Below are 27376 nucleotides of genomic sequence, written 5' to 3'. Positions count from 1 at the left end.
TTTTCATGTGCTTGTAGATAGGAAGAGCCCACCTTCCTATATAGAGAGGCACTGATGTAACATAGGGTACATCTACCTCCTGCTGTGCTTCTGCTCCATATGCGGCCCTACCTCCAACCACTGCCATGAGAAGAGGTGCTGTTCTCCTGTGGGCAGCAGGAGGAGACACCATGTGGTATCTATGTATGCAAATTTGACTTGTGAGAGGAACAAGGCTGGGGACTTTATTTACAGACCTTCCCGTCTCCCCCCTGGTGAGGACAGGGTGGCCACAGAAGTCCTTGTCTAACGAAAGGTTTGCTGCAGCTACTGCTTACACGCAGCCATGCTCTGTATGGAGCACAACAATTGTCTAACAGCAAAAAATAACCAAAACCCAAGGTTCAGGGCAGAAAGAGCAAGGAAAGAATTGACTGAAAGGGGAAAGAAGATGATGTTTATGATGTTTGGTGCTTCCCCCATAGGCCAGCACCCCATGTTTTAAGAAAAATTTTTCTTCAGTTGTTGTGCCCACAAGAAGTTTTATAGCAAACATGCTTTCCTCTGAAAAATAACAGTCTAACATTGCATAGGTGCATCTCAACAGTATGTAGGTGTTCCAGAAATGTCCCTTTTCCATGCACACACCCAAGCCTCTGTTGGCTCAGCATGGGAGGACTAATGAAAGCTGAATACAGAGGCTGTAGAGGGAGGCACTTCACAGGATCCCTGCCCTGTTAGCTTCTCATCCATGTAGCCCCTGACACACTTCACAGCATTTTCTGCAGAGTTAACCCAGATATTGCCATCATTTTAGTTCAAACTGCACTACCATTCTCATGGAAAATTCTGGGCTGCAGCTCTGGAGGTGCATTGAACCCAGGTGCTGTGGGGACAGATAACATCTCAGGTTTAGCTGTAATGCAGACCTGAAGCCGAGCACTTTGTGGATGAAGTCCTGGTAGTGATCCCACAGCTGCTCCCCACAAATTGCTCTCATGTGCCAGAAAGTCCCGTCACAGCTGAGAAAGAGCTGTGGGGTATGTTCCCAGACGTGCCAAGACAAGGCAGTGAAGCCACTGACGTTGGGAGAGGGCTGGACAGGTACCCTTACCCCATGTGCAGGGCTGCTGGGTGCTGGTGCGAGAGGCACTGGCGGGGCAGGCAGAGCCCAGGGGCTGAGGTGCAGGGAGGATAAGGCACGGCCAACAAGGCTCATTGCAGAGGCTGGTGCTGGGTACAGCCTGGTGAGTGTGTACTTCTTAGACATGTAAAACATCGCTGTAAGTGATATAGGCATATATCAACAAATCCCACCTGGCCTGAACACAGCCATTAGCATCTGGCAGTTTGCTGTGAGCACAGTTGAATAATGGCTTAGGGGCATGTGCTTCGGGGCAAGGTTAAAAGGTTACTTCTGTATGATGTAAGTGGATTAATATGACTGGACACGATGCCGGCTTCTCCTCTCACTTCTGCCAGTGTAAATCAAGAGTAACTGCACCAAAGTCAATACATGTATTAAATTCATTGGTACACAGGGGCTGAAAAGCACATGATTTTAAAAGAAAGAACATCTCGATTACAAGCTGGAGAACAGAAACAAAGAAAAATGTGGCTACTTTACATGGCTTCCTGCAGTGCTTTATTATGGCCCTGCTCCTTCCATAGGAGCGCCCAGCAGGCGCCCTTGCAGACCAGTCTGCGAGAAGAGCTCCTACTGTCCTCCTTATTATTGCCATTACAAGGAAACCCCATCTCTGTTCTCTGTAACAGATGTCCCCCTTGTGCTGACCTTGCTGCAGAGAAATGCTGGCTCCCAGGGAGATGGAAGGAGATTTAGGCAATGGAGCATTAAACATAGACTCAGTGGCTCAAGCCCCAGTGCCTAAAACTGGAGTTATTCCACTGGTGCCAATGGAGCTGTTGAATACAGCCTGACATGATGAACAGGAGTATTATATATCTGCCTGGCTCCAGCTGTGCACTACATGAATGGTGCAAGGCCATCACTCCAGTTCCTCGGCTGCACAACCATGGACAGAGAGCTCCTGAGCTGGGTGGGAGTTGCCCTGAGGAAGAAGCACCTTTTCATCTCTCCAAAATCCCCCATTTCAAGGGCTTTATGTGGCCGAGTTAATTCCTCCTTCCATACCTTCGTGTGTGCTCTGGGGCTGAGCAGTAATCTTTTAGGTGGGTTTTCCAAGCAGCTACCTGGCTGCACTGAAACCAGCCCCCAGTTCTCCAGTTGCATCCTGCATCCACAGCAATGCAGACAGCAGGTTAGCTGGTGAAACTTCTGAGCTCCCCCCCAGCCACCCCCAGGCAAGTGGACAGGCTTTGGCAGAGCAACTCAGGTTCACCAAATTTGGTACACCAGGTCGGTGGTCAGCAGAGCGCTGAAAGTGTCCTCAGGTCCTGTCTCACCATATTTCTGTTCATCTTTGGTGGAAGGGGAGTCCCCTTTTGGGGCTGCCAGCTCAGAGAGCCACCTGAGCACCCGGCTGCTCTGGAAATGGCACTGCTCATCACAACCTCCTTCGCTGCAGGACCAGGTGACCCCTCCGTCACCTCTCCCACATCCCCACTTCAACAGGGAGGCAACCAAATCTCTGCAGGCCATGCTGACCCATGCTATGGCTCTCTGCCTAGCAGGCTGTCAGACCCCGGGATGAGCAAGCTGGAGCCTTATGGGGGAGTTTTAACCCCATGTGTAACCGCTGCCCTCCGCTATTTCACAGCTCGCATTCTCCACTCTACCACAGTGCTGCTGGTGATGGAAATATAAAAGCCCCAAGAGCCACTGCCTTTTCCCCCATCCCTCTCCCAGGCAGAGGGGAGGAGAACCCAGGCCAGCACTAGCTCCGATTAGCCCATGCTGTCCAGCCCATGCTGCCTCCAGGGGGGCTATTAATTGCCCCCCCCAGCAGTGGGAGAGACAGGGAAGAGAAGCCTTCCCTACACCCATGTCTTCTGCCTGGTCTGGGGCAAAAATAATAGTTTGCCCCTTCCTCAGTGGCTGGGCAGAGCCAGTGGGAACGGTGTCAGAGACATCTACATTGAAATTATGTGGGAGGGAGATGCTCAGAGTGTAACAGGCACTATAAGAACTCTGGTTGTGGAGTTGCCTTCCATCACATACAGCCTTGCCGTGTACAAGTAAATGCAAATGTACGTGCAAATTAAAATGCAAATGCAAACGCAAATGCTAGGCCTCCTGGGCTGCACTCACTCAGTGCTACAGAAATCCCTTGACCTCTCAGAAACATTCAGGTTGCTGCAAATGTGCTAGTCCAGAGGAAAAAAATTGCTTTTCAGTCTGGGTTCCTGCCTTTCCTCCGCTGTGTGTAAGAACGGCAGATGGATTTCTTTGCACAAAAAGGCAATTTCTGCGCTGTGTGCACAGCCCACTCCCAGCTTTGGTGTGTGAAGCACACACTTAGGGTCTTCCTGGCAAACAAGCGACTCATGGATCATAGTTGTGGACACTAAAACACCTTTGTCTCAGCTGCCAGCATATCTGCCATTAAACTGAATGCATGAGAGACAGTGTGCTCCCCAAACATGCACAGTGTTGTTAATAAAAAAGAAGGAAAAATCATTTAAGTCAGGAGGAAGCCTGCAGGTGAAGCAAAGGTTCAAGGCCATAACTTCACATCTTTCTTTTTCTCTAAACTAACTTTTGCAATGTCCGTAGCAGGGCCCCAGGCCAGCTTTCCGGCCGCTGATTGCAGATGGGGGCTGCAGGCATGTCCCAGCTCTGCAGGGGCTGCGCGGGGCCAGCACCCCGTCCCAGCACACTGGGGTGTGGGCAAGAACAAAGCCCAGGCATGCCATCCACCTGGGAGCCTGGTGCTGCTTGGGGCAGGTGCCTTTCTGGACCACCACCACCCTTGGGTACATCTGCCCCACGCCACAGCCCCTCCAGGCTTTGCCCCACATGGTCAAGCACTAAGGCAGGAACCTTGCTGGTGCCCACAGGCATTTTAAGCTGGGAGAAAAGCAAACCCCTTAGCAGTCATGTCTCTCATTTAGGTTTATGCTCATGGATGGACGTGACAGATCAGGATCCAGGCTGAGTGCACTACAGCTGATAACGTTACCTTAGATTTATCTTTATGGCATTGACCCAAAACTGCACTGCTGTGAGCGGCTCTCTCCCCTCGCTCAGTAAGAGATCCCCTCAAGTGAAGGCAGACTATGCTGCTTTGCAGGTGATCCTTAAAACGAGAGGTGTGCAAGCGGGGAAGCACACAGGTAATGAAGTGCTGGGGCAGTGTTGGGTCAGAGCATACCCGTTATGGTGGTGATTTCCTATTCATGCCATGGTGACACCAAAGTGTGGGCTGGGGTCCACATGCTCACCCGGCCTCCTACCTCTTGCTGCAGCCAATGAGCCAAGGCAGTACATGAGCAGAAGGGGCTGGGGAGCGTGGACATGCAACACTCTGCAGTGGGTCTGCAAGCAGAGGAGACTTGGTAGTCAGCGGGGATCCTTCAATGTCTTTTATAGTGGTTGAGTTGGATGGAGAGAGAAATTTCCCCTCTACCCTCCCACCTGCCTGAAACTTGAAGGAACTTAATCCCTTTGAGGCTTTTACCCCAGGGCCAGGTATGGTTGAGGAGGCCAAAAGTTATGTGAGACAATTGACAGTAACAAGGACAATGGGTTCATATGAGCCTTGTTTCCTTAGGAAAAGAGGTAAAAGAAACAAAGAGATATAAAATAACTATAAAATTATCCCTATCAGTGCTGGGGCTCCTCAACACAGTGGTTCTCACCTGAAACCCTCCTCTATAGCCACTGAGAAAAATACTGCAAATCAGCCCTCTGCCTCCCTCTGGAAAGGTCCCACAGGGGCCTGCAGTTCTGTAGCATATACAGTACAGGACAAAAAAAAAAGACATTTCTTCAGCCCTATTAAATCTTGAGTTCAAGCTGATCAAGCAGCCTACCTGCCTCCATCCGTCTGTTTTCATACATCTCTGGGCTTTCCGACAGGGCATTGTACTGCTGGAAAGGCTGGTTGCTGAAGAGATTGTCACACAAGAGGCTGCGACAGAGCTTCTTCAGGAAGCGCAGGACATACCCAATGCTGTTCACTACCAGCAGGCTCAGGAGATGCTGCTTCCCCTCAAAAGAAGCTGAAACTGGAAAGCAAGCAGGAGCAATTCAATATTTGGGGATGCACGGCAGGAGGAAGAATGAGAGCAGGGGAAAACATTTCACACAAGTATTTGTATGTCTTAAAATATTTTACATAATTACCCCACCTGAAGTACAAAACAAACTGGAGGAGCTTAAGGAGTTGAGTTTGTGTGACCCAGATCACCTTTCCCCTGGAGCACTGAAAGATGCCGACTGGCATGGCCAGCAGTGCAAGGATTTCTAGTATATGCATCCAACTGAAAAATGTATTGTATGATTGGAAGGAGGCAATTATGATACCATGGTCTAAGGAAGGGGAAAGAAAGTGATCTGGCAATGATGGGCTATTAGGCTGACTTCAGCAATACCCAAGGTTTTAAAACATAATGAGAAGACAAGAATTGAAGACATGGCTGTGAATGAATAAAAGGTACCAGGATTGTACTGAAGAGGGGGCTACCAGCTTCATCATGGATCTTTATTTACTGATTTAATTGCATTTACAGGCAAGGGAAAGTTGGCAGTTGTGGTCTGTCTGGAATTCAGGAAAGTATGAGAAATCTTTCATTAAACTGGAAATGATTGCATATGAAAGGTGGGTCAGGAGACAACAACAGGCTTTGCTGGCAGGAGACCCCAAGCACTGGAGAGGAACCGGCAGTGGTCCATGCTGGCACAAAAAGATTTTGTTGATGCCGTAAGCTAGAAGGCATTATCAACAGAGAAGAGGACTGGGAGATTGCACAGAAAGGACTGGCTGATCTTGAGCTCTGCAATAATAAATGTGGGTGTGAAAAAAAAAACTAGAAAGTACACGGCAATCTACAATTTTTTTGAGGAGGCTCAACATGACCTGATGGGGGGAAAAATGATGGGACAGGCTCACCAGATGCCCGTGAGCCACCAAGGTGACACAGCGATGAAAAAGTCAGATATATTTCAAGGAGATAATGAACAAAGCATTTCCAGGAGAGACAAGGGAGAGTCAATTCCTCTATATAAAGTCTTGGTGAAACCTGGGCTGGACTGATGGGCACCATTCTGGTCATCCAGGCTCGAGAAGGGTGAATTCACACTTGAAGAGGTACACAGGCAGGCCACAGCGATGTTCAGGCAACAGAAAGTTTCCCTGTGGCACTGCAGCCATCGCCATCTCTGCTACGTTGGGCTGTGGGAAGACACTTGCACTTCTTTCATTAATCCAGTGATCTTCCTCGCAACACAGAGAAGACCTGAAAGAAACTGTGTATTTCAGCCTAGCAGGATGAGGACTGCTCTCTAGAAATACATCTAAGATTGAACTCAAGCGTGAGAGCAGAGCAATTAAAATTCCTGGACAAAGATGTCAGGGAATATATTTAGCCAGGAATCAAAAAGAGCATAGGTCCCAGCCATGAGAGAAGTGAAGGGGTCATAACAAACCCACCAGGATCAACTGTAGCAGGACACACTCAGGTGTCAACAAGTTTGCAGGGAGGACTACATGATATAGCTGCCTGAACTCCACAACCTGGAAGGTTTTTTTCAGTCCTACAGCTTCCAGGTACTACTAATGAGTATAAATTGCAATTTTAGGCTTATAATCTTCGGGATAACTTCAGAGATTTCCTGCTGGCCTGAGCTGCTGTAAGGGATCATGCTCCACAGCCAGACGAGCATTTGTGAGGCAAGCCATGGGAAGATTGGAAAGCCCATGACAAAATCTGTCTGCGCTGCTGTTGGGCTGGGATTAAGCTGCAATCTCAGAGCCACACCATGATTAAGAGGCCATTCACCCCTCCTTGATGATTAAAAAAGACATGAATTTGGGAGCAATGTTGACCAGGTGCTTTTAGCTCAGGTACCTGAAGCCAAGCCAGCTCAGAGGAGCTGAGACCAAGGGGTTTGACAGGCTTGTCGCAGAATGTGACCCTCCTGCTTGTAATGAAAATCGTATATGCAGCGCAGAACCAGGCAAGAACGAAGCTTTGCACTAAATTGCTTCAGTCTCACGTTTCTGTGAACAAATTTGGGTCATTCTTAGAGTATTTCTGGTGTCCCTTAGGGAAGGCACACTGTGATTAGAGAGAACGAGAGGAGAGGGAGGAAGCAGGATTTATATGCTGCGCAGAGGGCCAGAGCCTGGGCTCCCACACAAGAGGATCTCAATGGCACAGCTGAGCTGCTGTGGTCCCTGCAAAACTGAGTGGACTTGCAGTCCTTGGCTTCATGTTCGTGCCTGACTCATCCACGACAGTTCATTGGAGAGAGTCATTCCCATATTCCCATCATTGTTTCATTCCCACTGCGTCCCCATGTGCTAAAACAATGTTGTGACACAAAACTCTTGCTGTGATTAAAAGAAAAGTTCACGTTCAGTCTGAGAGCCAGGCCAGGGGATTCAGCATGGGACACGAGAGACTCATCAGGACGCAGCAAGAAGTGTCACTGCAGGAAGATGAGGAGCTCCTGGCAAGTTCCATTTGATCTCTGATTCTCTCTGATATATTTGTTAGTCTCTTCTCCCAAGTAACAAATGATAGGATGATAGGAAACAGCCTCAAGTTGTGCCAGGGGAGGTTTAGATTGGATATCAGGAAAGATTTCTTCAGCATAAGGGTTATCAAACATTGGAACAGGCTGCCCAGTGAAGTGGTGGACTCACCATCCCTGGAGGTATTTAAAAGATGTGTAGATGTGGTCCTTAGGGATGTGGTTTAGTGGTGGACTTGGCAGTGCTAGGTTAATGGTTGGACTTGGTGATCTTAAAGGTCCTTTCCAACCAAAACAATTCTATGATTCTATGATTCTGTAGTCCTGCGGTATAAGGAATTGCCACGGGACTTTTGCAATTCCTACAGCTGAGAGCAGATTTGGCTCATGAACTGCAGGCAGAGGACACACCAGCAGCTGAACTCTGTGGAAGTTTTTCTTTAGAGCAACGCGTGTAGGCAATGTGTGGCATGAAGCAGGCTTGCAAAGCTGCTCATCCATGTACAGCTGCATGAAAAACTCAGCTCACAGGCCTGGCCTCAGCACTGTTTCACAGAGTGGTAAGCCCAGGGCTCTGGAGCTAGCCCTGTTCCTCCCCTGAATCACTGCTGCAATGCTCTTTACCCATATACTTTCATCTGACATCCAGGCAATTCCTGCGGTGGTTCATTTCACAAAGGCGTAAGTGATGTTCAAAGCTGGTTACCAGCCCGCTGATGTGAACAGGACAGCTAGGACAGTCAGGACTGGGGATCAGGTTAAGATTTTGAACGTGTCCCAGTTGGCCACAAACCCCTTACAAAACTGCTTTACCTGACACCATCTCGCCTCCGTAGCCCTGCTCGATGAGCGAGAAGACGGCCTTTTGCTGGAGCGCACAGTCGATGCAAGCCTGAACAGCTCGCTGCAGGGCTGCAGACGGTCTCTCTGGCCCAAACTGCTCTGGGAGCTGCTGCACTTTTTTTCTGTCAAGGTACGGCCCCAGGTTTGCTTGTTTGTTGACGTAAATGCAGACTGTAGACACAAAATCCCAACAACATTATTACAAAACGGCCCTGAGAGCATCCTAGCAAATGTTAGCTTTATGCATTTCTATTTATTTCACAAGCTCTTCCATTCACCGGTGAATCACTGCCATTTGCGATGGTGCAGCCGGGCTGCCTTGCACTGATCACCTGTGGCCTAAGTGAAGTGAGCTGAGTTTAGGTCTTGCTCAGTGTCACAGATGAGGATAACCTATATGCAACTAAAGAAGCTCCTGTGTGTGCCTGGGGTCTGCTCTCTTGCAGACTACCTTGTCCATGCAGCCGATGACCAGAAAAAATGCCCAGGGAGTGCAGGACAGTGACTAGCAGGGGTGACCTTACAGCAACGGGTAAACTCCAGTCTGAGATGTGGGTTTTTTTTTTTTCCTCTATGTGTTTTTAGACTGGTTCATTGAGAGGCCCTCTGAGAAGCACTGGTCTGAGATGAGTTTTGGGAGACTTCGGTTCCTTGTTGCTTCTGGCCTTAATGCAGCTGTAATTTCTGGAGGGTTATGCTGCGCTGAGCTGCACAGTGCAATAGCAGAGACTCTGGTCTTCGGGAGCTTCCTGACCCTCTGTGTCCAACCCAGCACTCTGCAAACTGCATCCCCTCGAGGGAAACTATACATCACATGCAGTGCTAAATCCCGATTTGGGACCACAGCCATGCAACTGTGCCACACAGGGAGTCTGCGAGGGATGACCCAGCCTCTCTGCAGCCAAGCCCTGCATGCCTCCCCTCATATGCCGTTGTCTGCAAAGGCAGTTTTTCTATATGCCATCAGGCCTGCCAGCAATAGCCAAAAATCAGTGTTCTTCTCTCGCTAGCATGAACTTATTTTAAGCTTGGCTGAGACTAACTGCGTCTTGAAGGAAGCAGAGGTAATGCTGTGGTAACTAAGGGCGACTAAGACACAGCCTAAAGTCAAGCTAAAGTGAGACATATTATAATAGCTGGCTGAGTGTGCTCGAGCTGTCATCTCTCAGACAATATAACATTATCCTCTGACAGAAATCAGATATGTGACAAAGAAAAACATCAAGCGGAGTGGAGGACATGATGACAGCTGTGTAAAGTTGGAAATAATTTACTGTTTGCATCACCGTAATGAAAATCTAGTGCGACTGTCACAGGGCACTCTGCTACCCCATCTCTCATTGAACAGCAGAAGGGGCTCAAGCCGTATATCCTGGGTAAACAGGAGGATAATAGCAATCATACGTATCATTACAGAGCACTTCACACCTTCCAAGTGCCAAACAAACAAAGGGATAACGTACCAAAAGACAACGTACCAAAAGACAGCAGCAGCATGCATGAATTGCAGGGGGCTGTCAGGGTGCAGCTTTTCCAGTGTGCCACTGTGCCAAACCTCACCAAATCTGCAGGATGTGGCTTCTGTCATGACAAGCCACTAGTTTTGTCCAGGGCTCGCCTGCGGGAGGGACTCTGCAGCCTGCAGGCAGTGTGCTGGGTCCCTCTCCAGGGAGCAGGGGCCCCTATGGTCCTTTCAGCGCAGATAGGGAGGTAAAAGTTGCCTTGAACCTGTCTCCACCTTCTGCAAACCCTGCTCTGGTGTGACCCTACACACACCATTGTGAAGTTGCTGGGAGAAAAGGTGCCAGCAGCATGGGGACGGGCAGATGTAGGTGCAGGGTACCACATCCATGGAAGCCGAAATGACCCACAGAGCCTCTGCAGCCACCCCAGCAATCTGGTGGGGCTGGTAGGCTGTGCCTCCCTGTCCTTCTCCGAAAGCGGCACCGGGCACACCTCTCAGGGCAGCACTATGAAGCACCGCTTGGCTGATGTTTGCCAAGAGTTTTTCAGTCTTTGCATGTGAAGGGATAAATGAGAATAAAATATATTATTATTGTCATCGTCACTACATTTAGTATCATTCTGCTACCAGAACAGATGGAAAACTTCTCCTCTGTGCATCCCAGCTAAGAAATAATGGGATTTGTGTGTTGGTTTTAGATTCTAATGTTATCTAATCCATTTCTCTGCTGAAATCTCCCGGTAAATCAACTGTCTTGTTGATTTTCTTCTCATTTACATCAGTTTAAAAGCATTGACCTATGTTACTTCTGGTAATATAAGCAAAAAAGTATAAGGCTGTGTTTTCCCTGACTACAGTCAGAAATGACCTGGTCTGCTGCTGTGATAAGGCATTGGGCTTTATGTGCTGGTAACCCTGCCTACAGTCAGACTATGGTTCCTGCATCCTTCTCCCTACAGCTGTAACAGATGCTTCATATTCACACCGGGGTTTAGTCTGGTCATTGCAACACATTTGATGGGGTGAGTATCGGGTATAAAATGATAGCATTCATGGGATGTTGATGTCCGCATTTCATGAGAAGTGGATCTGACATCTCCACTAAACTTGACACATGGCAGCCAAAATACAGTCTTGCAGGACATCTCTGTTCTTTGTCACTGGTCACCAGTCTAATCTGCAAACACCCCATTTTCATGAGCTCCGCCTGTTCTGGAAGCACAGCATCTGGCTGTCAGCCCCTGGTTCCTGCTCACCCCTTAGCCAAGGAGCACTTGAGGCTGGGTACCTGTGAGGGCCTGTGGGGTGGCTGAGTCGGGTATCGTAGCTGCATCCTGGGGGATTGAACTAATATCCGGCTCCGGTATGCTTCTCGGCGGAGATATTGCTAAGGGAGTCATCAGCACACGGGACTTCAGCTGCAAAAAATAACCAGTTGGGTAATGAAAATATACACAAGATATTCCAATTTTATTCTGTGTATGTCACTCCCCATGAACTCCCACTCATTAGCAATCTGCTATTGCATCACTTTCTCCAGGCCAGGAGCATACATTCATCCATTCTGCTCCCGGGAGGATACTGGAGCCTGAAGCCTGACTGATTTGCAGCAGACAGCAACGCCTTAAGTTACAGGATGCAAATATTATGCCACCCACCGGGTAGTTATTTACACCTGAGCAAATTGGGTCTAACAATCTAACAAATCAGTGCAATGGCATTTTACAACCCATTTCATGTGGGTGTAAACAACTCTCCACAACTCAGAAACAGGAGGTCTTTACATTGTAATTTAGGGCCAAATTCTGCTCTTGGTTAGAAGGGTGTAAATCTTGTGTAAATCCAGTGGCACCAAGAGGCTACTTTGGGCTGATATCCATGTAAATAAGCTCAGACCGTGGTCCGTAGTGTGTTATTACCAGGTAGCAAATATAAACTGCTTCACTGTTGCACCCAGTAATCTTTGTGAACTGCAGCCCAGCTTGGAGAAGTGAAACACGACGGGAATTTATGGTGCAATATCACTACATCTTTATGCTGCCGGTACCTGGCAACAGCTCACCAGTCAAGTGATGATCAGGTCCTCGTAATTATAAAGGGCTGACGTGATGAATGTGACCTGAAGGTACCACTCTTGCTTTTCCTTTTGCTACGACGGGAAACAGGGGGAAGGCAGAAAGCCAAGCACCCAGCTGGCTCGTTTATATATTTACATATACTACTGAGCTGTTCTTCTGGCAGGTGATTTTGTTGTTGTTGTTGTTGTTGTATTTCAGTGGCCAAAGGTAAAAATGCTATAAGTGACAAGTGTAAGAATGAAAAGGAATTTTTAGCCCTGTTAAGTCTGCAGAGTATTGCTTCTCTCAGAGCTTACACCCAAGCTGGAAATAATGTACAAAGTATGTTTTAGGTAGAACTGAAGCCAAACCACCACCTACAAACCAAACATTGATCAAGTCCTGGTGGAGAGTAGAAGTCATTTTGGATGAAGATTCATGTTGTCCATGATTATGATTTTAACTCTCTGAAATAATGGTCACTGTTTCAGTGTAACAGTGAAAAAAGAATGCTGGGGAAGGGAGAAGGAAGGCTGTTGGACTTAGTGCCATCCAAGTGCATTTTTAATCATTAAATCTTGGGGAGTTTGGATCATTCTCCAGTACCTGGTTTATCCTAGCAAGGGCTTCACTAAGAGAGAATTCAGGGTCTCTCTTGCTTGTGGTAACACAGTAGCCTGTGCTGGGATGGTACCCATCAAAACAAACAAAAAGGCCATCTTTGTTGAGATGGGCGTAATTTTTGCCTGCCAGACCTCCACCAAGCCCTTCCTGATCTTGCTCCTTTACACAACCTAGAGTTTCCCTCAGAGCACCCTCTGTGGAAAGAGGGCACAATAAGCCCAGATGAAAATAAAAGCTGGCTCCTCATCCAGGCACCATTCCCTGCAGGGCACAGTTTGGTGCCTGGGGCAGAGGCTGGATGCCACCTCCCTCAGAAGTGCCAGGCACCACCTCCACTCCACATGGTGCCACCACCTCCCCTCCCCTGGGGTGGGAGGAAACAAGGGAGAAAATGTTCAATAAGTGAGTCTAAGACAAACTATGGATTTGACCTCCTGCTATATGACAGCAGTAGGGTACTAGGGACCCTGAGCTAGCCCTCGGCTAGTGCCAGTCCTTACCTGCCTGTGTTGTTCTGGTTTTGTAGGATTAGCTTGCCTTCAGATTGGGATCAGGAAAGACCAGCAGCAAAGTGCTGTCAGTTTATTTTCCAAGCAATTAAAATAAATGGGAGGAAAACGGTGTTTCAAAAATCAAGGTGCCCATCCAGTTTGGGGTTTATCCCATGTGAGAAGGTGAGAAGCCGCATGATTTGTTATTTTCTGTAGCAACATGTTGATGACACTTTTCTATGGTGAAGTGGACTGGCACTGTGAAACTTTGGGTAGCCCCTGTGCTAGGCTTCTGGGATTGCTTTTGGTCATACACATATATGCATATATAATAAATGCATATCTACATATGTGTGTTTGTACATAATATACACAAATATAAAAGTATATACATTTATACAGAGGTGTACATATATACTTGTATATATATTTATGTATACATATATATATAAAAATATATATATGCACTCACATATGCACACATCTATATATATACTATTTGGGGACAGCACACCTAATAACTTCTGTTTCACTTTCACGTTGCCTCCTTAATGTCCTTACTGTCTCACAGCCCTGTGGCCCCAAACACAGGCACACAAGTCCCCTCTCCAGCCCTTGAGCCTCATGGAATGTCTGAGTGTGCGCTGCCCCACCAGCACCATCTGCCTGGGAGAGGTGAGATGGTGCCTGGTAGACCTCTTTCTCCACCTGTTCCCTGGCTCTTGGAGGCCCAGGCAGGTTTATGTTCAAGAGCAAATAAACAGAGGGCAAGACTTGTGTAAACTCTCTATCTTGCAAGCCCCTTCTTGGCAGTTTGCTGTTTTAGCGAACAGTTTACTGTAAACTTAATTGCAACAGTATGTGCTCTACAGCCTCTGGATACAGATAAATGCCATTTTATTAGAGGTAGCAAAGAATGTGTCTTCAATAGATCAAAATAAAACAATGCCTGATTACAAGAGATAGTACACTAGCAAACATGGCTTAAATACCTCCTGGCCACTGAAACCCTGAGTAGTCCCTGAATATCACTAAGTATTTCATTTAAAGATGTCTTTTCATGAACTGGTTCATCTCTATCAAAAAGCCAACGCAACCAACCAGCTGACTGACTGAGAGCTTGGCAATAGAGTGCACATAGGCATGAAAGTGAAAAAAAGCAGTGGAGAGAAAGAGAGAGAAAAAAAAAAGGAGACAGAGAAAATCTGTCAGAGCACTTTGGGAAATCCTCACGGTAAGGCATTTGAATCAGCTTTTGAATATCAAACATCACAAGTTTTAATATGCACAGCATGAGATTTAAAAGGCAATCGTTGCTTTAAAACAAGATGTACAACCAACCCCCCGACTCTTATCGACCTTCTGCCATGGAGAAGAGATCAGAAAAAGCTGATCAGGGATCTAGGGTAGGAAATTAGTGTCTACTTCACCAAAGTCACAGTGCATTAGATACAGAGGGAGCGTGGGCTTTTGTGCCATTGATGCTGGCTGAGGGCTTGTCTGTGTACGCAGTGGCTGCAGACGGAGAGGACCCTGTTGAGTCCTGGAGTTTCTGTTATGATCTGCACACCCCTTCAGAGCAGTCAGGATTCATGTAGCTGGTATTTCTGTCATCCCACACCAAAAAAAGTGAAAGTGGGGGAAGAACGTTCCCCAGATGATAGTTTTTTTCCTTCTGAACAAGTTCTCTGCCAGCTTATATAATAAAATACACAGGAAAGAAACAAGATGAACCACAATGCAAACTTTCCCGGTACTTTTCTTAAACCACTCAGGCCATAGGTCCTCATCTTTATGGCTCCTAGTTCCCAGGTACCAGTTGTCCCTTGCCCTGACAAAACATTTGCTAGAAAAGGCTGGGGTGTACCCTGTCCCCACAGGCCTGTGTCCTTCCAGCCAGGAGGGCAGAGGCACCTCCTGGCCACGAGAGCTTTTGCTGCTGGAGAGGAAACCACCTTCAGCCCCTGCAGATGTGCACACAGATGTGCACCAAGGTGAGTGCCTGGTCCAGCCCAGTCCTGCCATGTGGGCTTCCGATGACTGGGGAGAAAGGTACCATTAAACCTGCACCAGGGAAGCACAGAGCTTCTGAGTACCTGTTTTGGGGTCCTTGGCTATACCTCGTGCTCTCTGTGCGTTTGGCTCTGGGTGAAGAGGCTCAGGATGAGGCAAGTCAGGGCTCAGCTCAGTCACTGGGGCAGAGGAGGGGCCAGCACTGTGCTGGCAAAGGCAAAATAGAGTCCAAGGTCTTTCCCACCTTTTCTTCTTGTGTCATGCAATACCTTTCTTCCTCACAGCAAATGATGTAGGGGAGTCTGCACACAGCCTCCTACACCTCCTAAATGTTCTGCAGTGAATGAGGCAGGTAACCTTAAGAAGAGTGTATGCAACCTTGAAATCCAAGGCTGTATCACAGGACAGGTGATTAATCAGGGCACTTGAAGGTTTTCTGTGCAATCTTGGTCCCAGTGTGTCCGAATTCTGACTGCTTATTTGTCACCATTAATAGTGACTGCTAGGGCAGCAGGGGAACCTATACCCTGTAATGGAAATTGTCACTCCACACACCATCCTGCCCATCCCACCTGGCAGGAGCTTGCAAGGTCCCGGTCGACCGTTTGCCCTGGGCTGGAGCCACCTCCCCAGGTGGGATCTGCTGTGGTGGCATGGGGGGAACAAACTGCCCCGGGGCTGCTCAGATGTGACCGTCACTTTGTTACCCTCTGGGGGGGATGTGGTGGTCTTTGCCGCAGCACTGCCCTGCGCGCGTGTTGCTCCGATGTCCTCTAACACCACAAATCCCCCCACAATGCTAACAAAGCTTTCCCTCGTATGGGCAGCTTTTCAGGGCTGCCCCTCACTTACAGCCAGAGAAATAAAACCAATCCATCTACTAATCTCCCCACCGGCTGCCAGAATAGACTTTTTCCTAGAGATTTAGACAGTCAGAAAGAATATTGTATTTAGGGAAAATGTATTTTACAGCAAACAGTTCCGCATCAGGTACAAAACAGTTTTTGGAAACACAGCTGATGAATATTGTAACCAAAGCTGTGAAAAAATAAACAGGGTAGTGAGGAAAAGGACTTTGCTTGGTGGTGAAGCGTGATGAAATGTCATTTTAGGAAGACACAGATATTTGCTTTATTATCAATGAAAACAAGCAATGGGTCATCTGGCTATAAAGAGCATGTGATTAAAAAAGTCTGTTATTCACATCTCGGTCAAAATAATTTTAAATCTAGGCTGTAAAGTCCTAGTTTGCTAATAATTCAGAAGTATTTTTCCATCTGTTCTGTAATAATTCAGCTATCTGGTTGCTATAAAGGATTTGGTTGTCTGCCATTTGGGCAGGGAGTAATTTTTTAAAACGCATTTAAGTCTCATGGTATCTGAAAGTCATACAATTAGCAAGCTAATTAAATCAAGCTAGAGTTCCCCATCAAAAAATGTAATCTTTGACTTGCACTGAGGAAGTGTTTGTGATGGAGAGGGATTCACTTCAGCCGAGTGTGCAGCGCACAAAGGCACCTCACAGAAAATGTCACTTTGGTGTACGAATCCTATAGCGCAAATAAACAGCGCCAGGCCAGATGCCACAGCTCATGAGAGTCAGCTCCAGAAACTTAAGCCATGAGTTATAAAAGGAAGACTTTTTACTGGCTGTCACTCACCAAAAAATAACATCATCCCAGATTCACCAGCAAAGGAGGGATGCCGTTGCCTCCCCTCTAAGTCCCTGGGGACAGGGAGGAGGCATGTGTGGTACCCAGCAGGGGAAAAAGCTTCCCTTCAGTAGAAGAGGGGGCAACAGCCATCAACTGCGCGGCCACCTAGGTCTGTAGCGCAGTGTTGCTGCAGCATTTTAGGAAATTTAAGTCTTCCTCTTTGCTTCTCCTGCTTACAAATACGTCGTGGTTGGTGAAAGGCTTTTTCACAGGTAGATGGGTGAATTTGGGGTGGAACAGCACATACTCCTCAGCATTATTTTTTTTTGTCAAATTACAAATCAAATGTAAATGCAGGAGTAAGAAATGGGGCTCAGCAAGACAAGCAGGGGCAGAAGGGATGGAGTCTGCCGAAACTCTGCATACAAGGTCATTGTGGTATTTGGCAAATCACTTAATCATCTCGGGGACTCAATTTCACCACGTCTCCAAAGTACTATTATCCCAGACTTGGATGGTTTTGATCTAAAGAGCCTACAAGTGACCTAGATTTACTGACAATAATTTAAATTATTATTTGCAATAAAGTAAAATAAATATAATAAATAATAAACTTGTAATAACAAGTACCTCAGGTAAAGCAATTCAGATGTTTCTGTCCCAGAGTTTTAACCTAATACTGAAGTGAAAAATAATAAGTATTTCCATATCCCACGTTTCACAAAACACTGGAGTATTTGCCTCAGTCTTAGCTTGGACATGCAGCTCTGTTTTGGACTACCACTATAAAATTCTGTGGTAATCCCAAGAGGGACACCCGAGCCTGCTGTCAGGTTGGCTCTGCTTGTCCGCTGCAGCTATATCATTCATGTTACCAAAGTTAAGTCTTTTCAGAAGAAATGGGAAGTTGCAGCTGGAACTGTTTCTTAGCCATGCAAGGTCTGTTTTCATCACACACTGAAACACACTTCAAGGCGTGCCCCCATAGCAGAGAGGGGTACGGATGAAGTAGGGAGAACATGGAGAGACACAGGAGAAGGCAGAAGATGAGAAGAAAGCATTAAGGGCTGAGGTACTGATGTCTACTGCAGTCGGTGTTGCACAGGGGGATGGGGAGGAGTAGGGGATTCTGGAAATGCAATGCAGAGGGGTGGTGAGGAGAGCTTGCCTGGAAAAGAGAGAGGAGGGAGGATGGAGGTTGGAGGATGAGAGGAAGAAGAAGGTCTGGCAGGAGGTGAAAAGGAGGGAAGGGCAACAATAAGGATAGCCTGCTCTAGATAAAGCCCAAACCCAAGGAGCTGAGCCATTTGGTTCCTGTGCCTGGAGCTCAGCTGGCAGCACTGTGCATGGGGCCTTGCTGTCTCCTGTGAACCAGGAGGGAGGCAGGGAAGAGCCGGGCAACACTAGGGGCCGAGACCTTTTCATTTTCAAACAACACTAAAATAACTGTAAATTAAAAAAATATATATTCCCTCTATTTTTTACCAGCTCAGGTAGAAGAGAAACTGGCTTCTCTTACTTTTTTTGCATTGCTCTGCCCCACACTTGCACAACTTTGCTTCCGTTCCTGCATTTCATCTGAAGTTCTAGGAGAAAATGTGTTAAAACCAGCAGGTGGAGAAGGAATGTGAAAATCATGTATCTACCTTGTACCCGGGTTTTCTCCCTCTCTTCTTCGGGATCTTCACGACCGGCAAAGCACTGGCTGGTGCCGAGTAGAGGTTGTGAACGGCCATTTTGATGGGCGCCGGCTGGAGCGGGGGCCGCCCTCGCTTCCTCCCCGCTGTCCTGGGGGACTGCATCTCCCCAGGGGACGGGCTGGGAGGCAGGCACGGCAAGTGGCTCATCTGCCCCGGGGCTGCCATCAACCAGAAGGGAGAGAAAAAAAGGGGGAAAAAAGAGCTTTTTATTTATTTTTCATTTAAGGTTTTTCATCCAAAGGCAGTGTTCTCATGCTGTCATTTTCCCTGTTACCTTCGATCATAAAGAAGCAAGAAAGTCACCACAGATGTGTGCTCGTGGGTGGGATTCACCTGACCACAGCTGCCTTGTCTTCTCCAAAGCAGGACAAAACCCTTGTCATGCCCATTTTTCTCCACTGACCATGAATACCGTACAGGGAGCTGGCTCAGGTGGTGAGGTCTCTATTGCAGATGTCTAACAGGTGAACCTCACAACGGCCACCTTAACCCTGAATCCTGCAGATAAGCGTGATGAAGGCACGAGCTTGCACCCATCAGTCAGTGCCTGCTTTCAGAGGGAGTTTGGAGTAGATGACATCCCGAGGTGCCTGCCAACCTGATTTTTTCCCAGATTCTGTGATTCTGCAAATCCTCCCTCACCTCGGAAGTGCTACCAATACCAACATGGACTTCCCTCTGCTTCATATGCAGCACTCCTGAGCAGGGAGGCTGAACTGGACCATGAGGCTGCCGGCCCAAGGTAGGCCCTTTAGAGGAGAATTGCCAAACATTTACTCTCTGCAATTTTATAGCATCTGTTACCACGCATGTTAGTAGTGGGATTTTGGATGTACTCCATTGAAAGCTGTTATTTCACCACAACTCCATGCAGCTGATATAAAGTTGAGCAGGGGTAATGGAGTGGAATCTGTCCAGTTTCCTCTGTCCAGCTTTTAATAAAACGAATACACAACCATACACAGAGTACAAAGGGAATATACAGCATTCTTCACAACTTCTGGCAAGAGTCACGTGCTAACAAAGGTCATTAAAAAAAAAACAACAGCAGAAATACATTTTCAAATGTTGGTTTGTCCAGGCATCTGCTTTCCTGCGCGTGGGCAGAATACTAGTCCCAGTCCTGCCTGCATACATTGCTAGACATAAGGGTCTAAGCAGTTCTCATGCTCTTATGATAAGCCTTGCGATGGCTGATGTTTTCAATTTCATGCTCCCTCAGGCCAGTGATAACGGAAGACTCCCTGCTCTTCTTTTTTACAGAGCTGACTCATAGCCCTCTCAGCTACAGAGAAAAGCCTAAAGATGTGGTCCAAAAGCATCCTCTAAGCTCAAAAAACATCAAGAAAGTAAAGATTTGTTCATTACTACAAACAACTACAAATTTTTACAAAATCTATGAACTATAAAATCTACAAATTTCTCACTACACTTCAAATCTCACAATTTCAGAGTCCAGTGTGATTGGACTGATCAGAGCTGACATTGCTGGGAATGAAAAGGGGGTTGCTCACCCACATAATGGGAAGGGTACCGCTTGATAGGGGCCTCTGGTGACGAGTGTCTGCAGCTTGGGGTTTCTCTGCTTCAAAGGCAAATATGTTTTGCCTAGTTAAAACTTTGTAAACATGACTGACTAACAAGCGACTCACTTCTCTGGTCTTATCCACTCAGTAGTTTACACACTCTGCTGTAGGATAAGAGAAATAGAGAGCTCCCAGCCCTACCCTCCAGTAAATGAGTTTATTTGCAATATATTAAAAAGTGGGGGTTTTTTTAATAACACTAAAGATATCTGCTCAGTTCAGACAGATCCATTACATATGGCAGGACTTGTAGATTGACTATAAAATTTACAGTCTTCAACATCAGCTTCCTAAAACTCTCACCATGCAAACACTGAACATCTAACATCAGATCAGAGCAAACCTGCAGTGCCTAATTTACCATATTGCCCAGGGCCACTGTGGTTGCACTCTCCAGGCATGCTCAGCCAGCTTGGGAACCAATTGAAAGCCTGCCATGGGGTTCTGACTTTTACCAAATAAAAGTCTTGTGTGCCTGCAGAGAATATACTTTCAGGGTTAAAAGCGTCAGGCTTGCCACAGCAGGAATCAAATGGAAAGGCTCTGTCTATCCTGAGCACCACTGCTTTCCTTCTGTCTTCAGCAGTGCGTATTTTCCTCCCTGTAGTGCCTTCTGAGGGACACCCTTGGTGTCTCTTCCACCTCCCAAAACAAAACGTGCCCGGGACGTTACGTTACAGGCTGGCTGCAGGCAGGGAGTCCGTCAGGGAAGGGAAACGCAAGGATTACGCTGGATTTGGCACAAAAACCCACTATGAAAGCCCACTGCTTCAGGCTTTGCATTTTGGTCTGCTTTAAACAAGGTGGAGGAGCTTGGCCGAGGCCAAGGAAGACAAGCCCAGACCAGGTTTTCTCCCTGCCTGGGGCAGAGCAGTGGTTCCTATGGTGGGGGCCACTGGTGGCCACGAAACTATGAGATGGGCTGTATGGACCTGCATCGAACACCGCACTGCATTGCCTTTGTTGTATTCTTCTTTGATGGTAAAGGTAGGTGGTGGCACCTCAGAGACACTGAGAGTTAACAGTCCCTACAGCGTAAGAGCTGCTAACCTGGAGCACTTTGACTGAAATGCTACTTTCTTTTGCAGCTGGTGAGGTATGAAACACATGGTGGTCAGGAAACACATTAAATATTAACAATCACAATTTTGTTTGTCCTCTATCTCTGCTTTTGAGACTTGCAACACTGTGCTTTTGCAAAACCCCTTAAAACTCCTTGCCACATGTGCAGACACACCAGACCCAACTGGACTGTGCACAAAATGATCTTAATGTAACATATTTGAATTGATACAGCAAAGACAGAAGTCAACTGCAGGATACAAGCTGTTGTTATTACACTTAATTACAAGCCCAACCGTGACTTGATTCTCCTTTCTTGTATGCTAAGGGAAATGGAGAGCACCTTTGGTGGCATTTACTGTGTTATGCTGCTGCAGATCCTGGAAGACAAGTGTGCTCCCCAGCAGTGGGGGAAGAGAGCAGGCAAGCAAAAATTTATTCTGTCTGATGGTGGAGGGGTGACAGCACGACCTCCTCTTACAGCCAGGAGAAAGCTCTTGGGCAGGCTGGAAAAACATGCAGTCAAATTATGGATTGGCTGGAGAAGCCAGAGGGATGGAAGGGCTTGTCTGACTGCCCCCCGACAAAGTCTGTGTGTTACCGTGGAAGGACTTGATTCTGTGATTCTGTGACTTTCTTGGGGCAGCTCTGACCGCTGCCACAGCCTGGGCTTGACCCACAGCTCAGCTGCTGGAAAGCTGGGCGGCTTCAAGGCAAGTTAAGAGAACTTGATGCAATTTAAGGGCAAATTCAAGGAGGCAAATTACAGGCTACTAAAGAAGGCACCGCCTCAGCTCAGGAAATCACTGTAGTACAAATAGCCCGGGAGAGTATTTTGGGAGGGAAATCAGTATACATTTGCCCTGTCCTTGTACTTTTCCTAAGGCACTAGCTTTGGATGGCTGAGGATGGTACAGCTTCAGTCTGACCTGGGTCTATCACTTTCCTATTCTTAGTTTAAAAATAACAGCAGGAAACTGCTTTATGGCTTCTCACCACTTAATGCAGGACTAGAAACAGAGTAACCTTTCCTTGACTGTCTCTCAAACATTGTCATCTGGAAATTTAATTTCCAACCCTGCCTTCCACTTTGTCCCATCAGATCCCAGAGGGGAGGCAGCAGGGAAAGGCCTCTTCCCACCCCCACGCCTGGGCGAGCGCTGCGGGAAGAGTGAAGTCTTGCCCACTCCGGGCAGCAGAGGTTCTGCCATGACTTTAGAGGATCCTGAGGAGCACGCTGTGCACAGCAGTCTGCCCTTGTGGAAGGCCAGGGGCAGAGAGAAAAACATGGTCTAGACCAATGCTGGTGACCTGTGGGATGTTTCTAACAGCCCGTGCTTTGCACTGCGCTTGCTCTGTATCATGTGTTGGTGCATATGCCGTATGATTAGCAACACAGCTTACCGTGCTGGCAACTGCTGCTGGTAGTGGAGGGAGCTACAGTGCATTTCCTCCCAAGCTGAGTATTTTTGATGGACTGCAAAGATCTGTCCTTAATAAAAATAAGTGCCTGCAATAAATGCAGCTTTTAACCTGCGCTCCAGTAACTGCAAGGGCTGAAGTTAAAATATCACATTAAATTTTATATCGGTAATTCCAGAGGATGATCATTTAAACTTGGTTTACACCAGGTCTCATGCAAACCCATGCCTGGGCTGGCACAGGGATGATGCATAGGGAAGGAACAAGCTATTCATGCCTTAAGCCAAAGCAAGGTGCAGAAGTGCAGGCGAGTAGAAAATGTGCCCGTTTCACAGCAGCTGAAGGAGAATGCCCTTCACTCCCAGTACAGCCACTGGTCCCAGCTGCAGAAGGGCTCTGACCCAGGAGACCCTGCCAGCACTTGCAGCCCTGCCTCCAATTCTTGACTCCTGCAGAGCTTCATCCCTCACAGATCTACATACCCAACAGCCGTACGTGGCAAAGATATAAACTCCTTGTAATCTTGTGTGTCTTTCCTTCAGCTGTTGTTCAGGAAAGCACACTCTGCGGGGGAATATCATATTATGAAGTGGAAGGAAGCGGATACTTTTCAGTCCGTAACAGGACTGCTTTCACCTCCTGCTCTGTGCACAGCAGGGCAGCACTTTGTGACCCCTCGGAGATGATGGCCTGCAGAGCAGGTGAGCAAATGAGAAGCATTGCCTGATCTGGAAGCAAAGCTTTATACCTTCGTGCTCCTCTTGGGTAGTATTCAGGGACATGAGGCGTTACACATCTCTTCATCATGAATACCAAAGCAGCACCACATAGTACATGAAAGGTAAGTATTTAGTGAAGCAGACGGTAGGAATTTTTGCTAATAAAAGCATTGAACTAATATTCTCTGCATGTCTGGATGTGAGTGCCTAATGACGTTGCATGGAGAGCTCCTATCTCACTATTGCTCAAAGAGAGGTCAGGATAATTTTCAGCCATGGCATGAACCATAGAACGGTTTCGGTTGGAAGGCACCTTAAAGATCATCTAGTTCCAACCCCCTGCCATGGGCAGGGACACCTTTCCACTAGACCAGGTTGCTCAAAGCTCCATCCAGCCTGGCCTTGAACACTGCCAGGGAGGGGACATCCACAGCTTCTCTGGGCAACCTGTTCCAGTGTCTCACCACTCTCACAGTAAAAAATGTCTTCCTAATATCTAATCTAAATCTACCCTCTTGCAGTTTATAACTATCCCCCTCGTCCTATCACTATATGCCCTTGTAAAAAGCCCCTCTCCCGCTTTTCTGTAGGCCCCCTTCAGCTACTGGAAGGCTCCTAGAAGGTCTCCCCGGAGCCTTCTCTTCTCCAGGCTGAACAGCCCCAACTCTCTCAGCCTCTCTTCATAGGAGAGGTGCTCCAGCCCTCTGATCATCTTCGTGGCCCTCCTCTGGACTCGCTCCAACAGCTCCATATCCTTCTTCTGTTGGGGGCCCCAGAGCTGGATGCGGTACTCCAGGTGGGGTCTCACAAGAGCAGAGTAGAGGGGCAGAATCACCTCCCTCATCCTGCTGCCCAGGATACATCTGGCTTTCTGGGCTGCAGGCTCACATTGCCAGCTCATGTTGAGCTTCTCATCAGCCATCACCCCCAAGTCCTTCTCCTCAGCGTTGCTCTCAATCCATTCTCCACCCAGCCTATATTTGTGCTTGGAATTGTCCTGAACCACATGGAGGACCTTGAAGCTCTTCTACAGCAATTTTCAAAGCCCTTCTCTTTTCTTGTCTATTGCCTTGAGGATTGAAGAGAGAAGAAGCTGCTTCTCTGAGGGACTCTCTTGCACATTTTGACCCTAGGAAGAGGATTTCTACATCAAACCCCTGAGACCGTCCAGCCAACAGGATCTGAGTAGAAAGGCCCATTTTCCCAAACCAATCATTAAAGAAACAAAAAACTCAAGTATTTGTGCTAGCTGTGGGAACCAAGATTGGGATTCACCCCACCTAATTCCAAACCTCAGTTTTTCCGTCACCTCAGTATTGGTGCTTCTGGTCATTTCAGATTTGATTTCTCTTACACTTTGTGTCACATCTGCCAAAATGTCTTTGGCACCACAGGTCATCTCAGTGGCACTAGACAACAATTTTAGGCAACCAGACTTAGCTGTAGCGAATAATTCAATAACAGATTAAGACACCTAAATGCCTACAGTCAGACCCTTATACAGAGGTGTCTCTGTATGATGGATGTCTGACCTCCCATGGTATCAGTGGAGATCTAGGCAAGATGGTTGAAGGTGTGCAGTCATTCAGCTGGCCAGACATAGATGTAGTTTGTAGTGGGCTCAGTGACTCTAGGGTCCACTGACCAGGTGCAATTGATGATCACGGGAGCAGGTGTCACTTCCTTGTAGACACCTGTTTTTAGATGTCTTAATCCAGAACTAATCCCATTTCTAGCAGTTTGGTTTGAATTGTCTATTTTATACGCAACATCAGGGTGAGGTCCTATGATGGGTGAGGATGTCCTATGTATACGTGTTTCTTCTGTTTATAAAGTGAGCCCAGGAAAACAAGCTCATATCTATATATCTACAATGCCCAGGTGAATCCCACCCTTGGTCATTCATGTCTACTTGCAAAGGCCAGTTCTGTCTTATCCTGTGTTCAGGATATTTCTGGTTAACAGTACATTGCATTGCAGAAGAAAGCATTGCCTTTTTGGAAGCGGAAACTCAAGCTTCACAGGTAAGAAAGACTTGAGATTCCTGGGCTTGTCCCAGCTTCCCTGTGAGGTCCCAAGTGAGGAACTTCCTACCTGTTCAGTGTCTCACTTCTCGCACATGTCCCATGGCATCCCTCCCAGGAGTCAGGAAGACAAGAAGACATGTGAAGCAACTTGCTCTGGTCAAGGCCAGCTGATGGCAGAGCCCAGGCTCCTCACGCTTCTATCACATATCCCAACCATTGCCACATGCTGTTTCTCAAGGAAAAGTCAGCAAAGTATTTCAGTATCTCTCACTTGATAAAAGAATGTGTTTCGCCTCTTAGTTCCTAGAGTGGTAGAATTTTGCCAGCTATCTCGTGTTTTAAACATTCTCACAAGCAGTTTAAAAAAGGATGGAGAAAATACAGACGCTTTTTCTTTAGACAAGGAACTACTGGAGAGAGATCAGCGAAGGACTACAAAGATGATCAGAGGACTGGAGCATCTCTCTTATGAGGAGAGGCTGAGGGAGCTGGGTCTATTTAGCCTGGAGAAGAGAAGACTGAGAGGGGATCTTATCAATACTTACAAATAACTTAAGAGTGGGTGTCAAGACCATGGGGCCAGACTCTTCTCAGTGGTGGCCAGTGACAGGACAAGGGCTAATGAACACAAATTGAAACATGAGTAGTTCCATCTAAATATGAGAAAAAAACTTCTTTACTTTGAGGGTGACAGAGCACTGGAACAGGCTGCCCAGGGAGGCTGTGGAGTCTCCTTCTCTGGAGATATTCAAAACTCACCTGGACCTAACCCTGTGCAACATGCTCTAGGTGAAGCTGCTTTGGCAGAGGGTTGGACTAGATGATCTCCAGAGGTCACTTCCAACCCTAACCATTCTGTGATTAAAATTTAACAATCCTGTAGCTAACTCTATAGATTCTAAAGCAGAACACAGCACTTCTATTATTATACCTATTCTTATCTTCTTATGATTTTATATTAAATACCCCTAAGGTATTTGTAAGTGTTGATAAGATCCACTCTCAGTCTTCTCCAAGCTGAACAGACCCAGCTCTCTCAGCCTCTCCTCATAAGAGAGATGCTCCAGTCCTCTGATCATCTTTGTAGCCCTTCGCTGGACTCTCTCCGGTAATTCCGTATATTTCTTGAACTGGGGGGCCCAGAACTGTACACAGTACACCAGATGTGGCCTCACCAGGGCCGTGTAGAGGGGCAGGATAACCTCCCTTGACCTGTTGGCCACACTCTTCCTAATGCACCCCAGGATACTAGTGGCCTTCCTGGCCACAAGGGCATATTGCTGGCTCATGGTGAACTTCTTGTCCACCAGAACACCCAGGTCCTTCTCTGCAGAGCTGCTCTCCAGTAGATCAGCCCCCAGCTGTGCACCCCCAGTTTTGGCCAGCTGTCTTATGAGACAGTGAGAGCAGAAGAGAGAGTAGAAAAGCTTTGATGCTGGGAAAAGCCCTTATCAGACTTGACACCCTCTCAGACATCAGAATCAGGCAGTTACAGGGCACAAATCTATAGAAAACGAAGTGTCCTTCTCTCCTCTGCTCAGGAAACTACCTGGGGCTGTTCTTTTAATTGCTCTGTGTTTGTCCTCTGTTTCATGGGTACTGAAGGAGGTGCAGCAGCCACTCTGGACATGGCTGGCACACTGCTGCTTGGCTATTTGTGTCTTGGAAAATAGCACATTTCTCTTTGCTGCTAGTTTCAGCCCTTTTTAACTGCACATCTCCAGCTGCAAAATGTGCTGAAGGTTACACTGCAATAGCAATTGCATGGCGCTTTATTAAATAATTTGCCAGAGGATCCAAATCAAACTGAGTTCAAACAAGAAAATATCTTTTGCTCTTGCAAATGTGTCCCAGTGCAGCAGAAACCCAGCAACATTTCTGCCACGGGTGCTTTGCTGGCTGCTCCCTGCTTCAGAAGGGGTCCTGCAGCTGCTGAAAGTAGGTCCCACAGAGCTGCGTTTGGTGTTTTCACAGTCGCTGTGTTGGGGTGGGAAAGGATCAGGCATCATGCAAGCAGCGACAGGTGCTGTACCCTACCTTCTCCTCCCTATCACGGTCTGGGTGCCTTAATGAAGGGGCAGGGAGCTGGTAAGAAACAGCACAGGACTCTTC

General features: G+C 47.4%; 1 protein-coding gene across 1 annotated transcript in view; it reads right to left on the bottom strand.

Annotated features, from left to right (window-relative positions):
- The window catches only part of SCML4 (Scm polycomb group protein like 4), a 48250-nt gene extending 29655 nt beyond the window's left edge, over positions 1-18595 (bottom strand). The window contains exons 1-4 of the mRNA XM_068414221.1: positions 18395-18595; positions 11197-11326; positions 8414-8614; positions 4936-5130 (exon numbers count right to left, since the gene is read on the bottom strand). Of these exons, the coding sequence (XP_068270322.1) occupies positions 4936-5130; positions 8414-8614; positions 11197-11326; positions 18395-18595 (727 nt within the window). The remainder of the gene's footprint in view (positions 1-4935; positions 5131-8413; positions 8615-11196; positions 11327-18394) is intronic.
- Between the last annotated feature and the right edge of the window lie 8781 nt (positions 18596-27376).

Source organism: Nyctibius grandis, chromosome 1 (assembly GCF_013368605.1).
Source record: "Nyctibius grandis isolate bNycGra1 chromosome 1, bNycGra1.pri, whole genome shotgun sequence".
Taxonomy (NCBI): Eukaryota; Metazoa; Chordata; class Aves; order Nyctibiiformes; family Nyctibiidae; genus Nyctibius; species Nyctibius grandis.
The sequence above is the reverse complement of the archived record's forward strand: the minus strand, read 5'-3'. Positions and strand labels throughout refer to the sequence as shown.